This window comes from Urocitellus parryii, chromosome 4 (genome assembly GCF_045843805.1).
Source record: "Urocitellus parryii isolate mUroPar1 chromosome 4, mUroPar1.hap1, whole genome shotgun sequence".
NCBI classification, from domain to species: Eukaryota; Metazoa; Chordata; class Mammalia; order Rodentia; family Sciuridae; genus Urocitellus; species Urocitellus parryii.
In genome coordinates this window covers 135618939-135622629 of record NC_135534.1, presented here as the reverse complement: position 1 = coordinate 135622629, position 3691 = coordinate 135618939, and the positions used below count along the sequence as shown (strand labels likewise).

The window sequence follows — 3691 nt, the reverse complement described above, 5'->3', positions numbered from 1 at the left end:
GTAAAGCTGGCGCGCCCCTCCCGCGACTGTGTGCGCCTGTCGGCGACCGTCCGGACCAGAAGTTGCGGGCATCCTAGAGCAGAGTTGGCCCGAAAGACCAAGCGCGGAGACTCCCGGCTACTCCAAGAAGGCGGGGAAGAGAAGCAGAGCGGGCCTGAGGGGCTAGAGGGAGGGGTGGCTGGGCTGGACCGGGGGAGTGGGAGTTAGTGAGGGCATCCAGGCCCCGGGAGTGGTGTGCGGTGCCGCGCTGCGGCCCACTGTGGGCCCGAGGGTAGTGGAGGAGCTGGGGGCGATGCCGCGGCCGGGAAAGAGTTCGTACAGTGACCAAAAGCCGCCCTATTCGTACATCTCGCTGACCGCCATGGCCATTCAGCACTCGGCAGAGAAGATGCTGCCGCTGAGCGACATTTACAAGTTCATCATGGAGCGCTTCCCCTACTACCGCGAGCACACTCAGCGCTGGCAGAACAGCCTGCGCCACAACCTCTCCTTCAACGACTGCTTCATCAAGATCCCGAGGCGGCCAGACCAGCCGGGTAAGGGTAGCTTCTGGGCGCTGCACCCCGACTGCGGCGACATGTTTGAGAACGGCAGCTTCCTGCGGCGCCGCAAGCGCTTCAAGGTGCTGCGCGCGGACCACGCTCACCTACATGCTGGAAGCACCAAGGGCGCGCCAGGAGCGGGACCCGCAGGTCACCTGCATCCCCACCATCCCCATCACCCGCACCACCACCATCACCATCATCACGCTGCCACACACCACCACCATCACCACCACCCGCCCCAGCCGCCTCCGCCCCCGCCGCACATGGTGCACTATTTCCACCAGCAGCCGCCTCCTGCTCCCCAGCCTCCACCGCACCTCCCGTCGCAGGCCCCGCAACAGCCGCCCCAGCAGTCGCAGCCTCAACAGCCGTCTCACCCCGGCAAGATGCAGGAGGCGGCTGCGGTGGCGGCGGCGGCGGCGGCGGCGGCGGCAGCCGCGGTGGGCAGCGTGGGGCGCCTGTCTCAGTTCCCACCCTACGGGCTGGGTTCGGCCGCGGCCGCCGCCGCAGCTGCAGCCGCGTCCACCTCCGGCTTCAAGCACCCGTTCGCCATCGAGAACATCATCGGCCGGGACTACAAGGGCGTGCTACAGGCTGGCGGGCTGCCCTTAGCGTCTGTCATGCACCACCTGGGCTACCCAGTGCCAGGTCAGCTCAGCAACGTCGTGAGCTCCGTGTGGCCTCACGTTGGCGTCATGGATTCGGTGGCCGCGGCCGCCGCCGCCGCCGCCGCCGGGGTCCCTGTAGGCCCAGAGTACGGGGCATTCGGGGTGCCAGTCAAGGCCCTGTGCCACTCAGCAAGCCAGAGCCTGCCGGCTGTGCCGGTGCCCATCAAGCCTACACCTGCGCTACCACCCGTGACCGCGCTGCCGCCGGCGCTCACGGTCCCGGCGGCTTCACAGCAGCCGCCAACGCCAACTGCGGTGTGCTCTGCCTCCACAGCCTCGCCCGCAGCCTCTTTGCTGGAGCCCACCGCTCCAAGCGGGGCGGAGAGCAAGGGCGGCTCCCTGCACTCGGTTCTGGTGCACTCCTAAGTGACCCGGCGGGGTAGGGAAAACAAACACGAGAAGAGACACCCTGCGCAGAACTGCACCTACCGCCCCAGAGGGAGAGGGCGCCCTCAGAAGGCCGGGCAGAGCTGGCGAGTCCGAGGCTTTGCGTTAAAGGAAGGTATTTAAACCAGCGAACAAAATCCGAAAAGTGGCTTGTCCAGTGGTCTGAATAAACATAACTCTCCTGGTGTCTGTGTTTATACTAAGTTGTACAATCAGATTAATGAAAGTCAATTTTCAGGTAAGAGTTTCTATTGTAATTATTATAATCAATAAGTTATGGGGGGAGGGAGCAAAGGAGGTTGGGGAGCCTCATTCACTGGCAAATTGACAATGGATTTCGACCCTTATTTCTGGGAGCAGAAACTGACTGAACTGATTCACTCTCGGAGAAATCTAACAGAGAGTGATGCTGAAACGGATTTCAGCCGCCAAGTTTCTCTCATCCCTTGGCAGTCGCCTCTCTTGAATATTCAAGACAAAACGCCATCCACTAAGGAAACCTCCTTTCAGTTGAGAAGGAAAAAGGGGTACCTTTGATACCGTTATTTTCTAGGTCAGCTAAATGAGCGAAAACACAGCGTCAAGAATAAAATCACTTTGAGCGGGGAGGAGACAGTAGGAGCGCACAGGAAAGGTCTTTGGGAAACAGTTGAGTTTCTTGGCCCTGACCCGGGGGGGTCGAGAAAGATAGGAGGAATCGCTAAAGCAATTAGTTTGCATACAAAAAAAAAAATAAAAAAGAGTGGCAGCGGCTTAAAGAGCAAAACCCCAGATTCCAAAAGTAAAGTTGGGGAAACAACCAAAGAGAGACAATACAAGCGACTTTCCACCTGCAGTTCGTTTGTATGTCAATCAGATGGGAGATCTTGAGGAGCCCAAGAATACAGTGAATTCCCACGATCTGTTCTACCTGGAATTTAAAGAAAAAAAGTCACTTATATCACGAGATTTTGTTCTCTTGACTCATTAATGCGAGAAAAACTTATGCATCGTCCAACAGTGTTGCTTTTTTATGCTTGCAAGAGCGTTGGGGGCTGTTCCCTGCCAACCTTCTTGGATAGAAGCTACCAGTCTGACCCCGTCACTTTTGCACGCTGCAGCAGTTCAGTGTTATTCCCTGTGCTGTTTGGGCGCTTGTGTCTTTCAGGCAAATTCTGCAGTTTCAGTTTGTGAGCGGAAAAGAAACTTGCCTTGTCTCTGTGGCCCTACCCCCTCTTTTGAGTCCCAGGAATAGCACTTTACTTGCAACAAACTTTTAGGAACGAAGTGGGGAGGAGTGGGGGAGGAATCAGCTTTGCTCTTTGGCTCTAATCACCTCTGGCTTGTGTCCGCGCCGCGCTGGGGTTGTGACTGCACTTGGTTCCTGTCTGCTGGTGTTGTACGCGGTGTTCTCCATTAAAGCTTCTCTCTGGACATTCCGACGCGAGTGTGAAGATGTTTGTCTTCTCAAGAGGAGAGACCTTAGTCTGAGTGCCCACTCCCCTTTATTAAAAATCTCCTTTCCCTTTATGTCATAAACTTCAGAACTTAAAAGGAGTGAGTTCACAGGCGAGCCACCAGTGGGACAAATTTCCTCCATTGCTCCTAGAGCTCCCTTCAACTGTTGGCTCAATTATCTTCCCTACCTGTTTTCATAACGCTAGTTTCCTAATTGAGATTCATTAAATACATACACCTCAATGCTAGAGGCTGAATTAGCCAGAACTCGTAATTAATTCTCTTTTCTTTATCACCACCACCCGCCTCCTTTTCGTGAGATCCTCAAGGGCAGACCAAGGCTGGTGACTTGGTGCCAGCGTGGTGGGTGCCCAACGGCACCCCTTTAAGTTTGCGGGGGTTGTAGTGGGGCCCGCGAGACTGACATCGGGACGCTGCCACCGGCACAGCTGCCGACATTAACGAGGTGCGCAGGATCCTCCATGGCGTCCTGAAAGACCTGTTGAGCCCTGGTGCCAGAACGCGCGCTCAGCAAGCTAGGCATCCGGGGTGACCACAGCCTGGAACTCAGGGCCAGGGAGCTCTCAGCCGGTGAGAGCCGGCAGCCCCGCAGCAAGTGCTAGCAGCGGCAAACAAGGCTAAGCAGGGAGTGGG

The 3691-nt window shown here is 57.0% G+C and overlaps 1 protein-coding gene across 1 annotated transcript; it reads left to right on the top strand.

Moving 5' to 3' along the window:
• Window positions 1-292: 292 nt before the first annotated feature.
• Window positions 293-1579, top strand: Foxb2 (forkhead box B2). Its single transcript, XM_026394039.2, has one exon. It carries the CDS (start codon window positions 293-295, stop codon window positions 1577-1579), a length of 1287 nt encoding a protein of 428 aa, XP_026249824.2.
• The last annotated feature ends 2112 nt before the right edge of the window (window positions 1580-3691 follow it).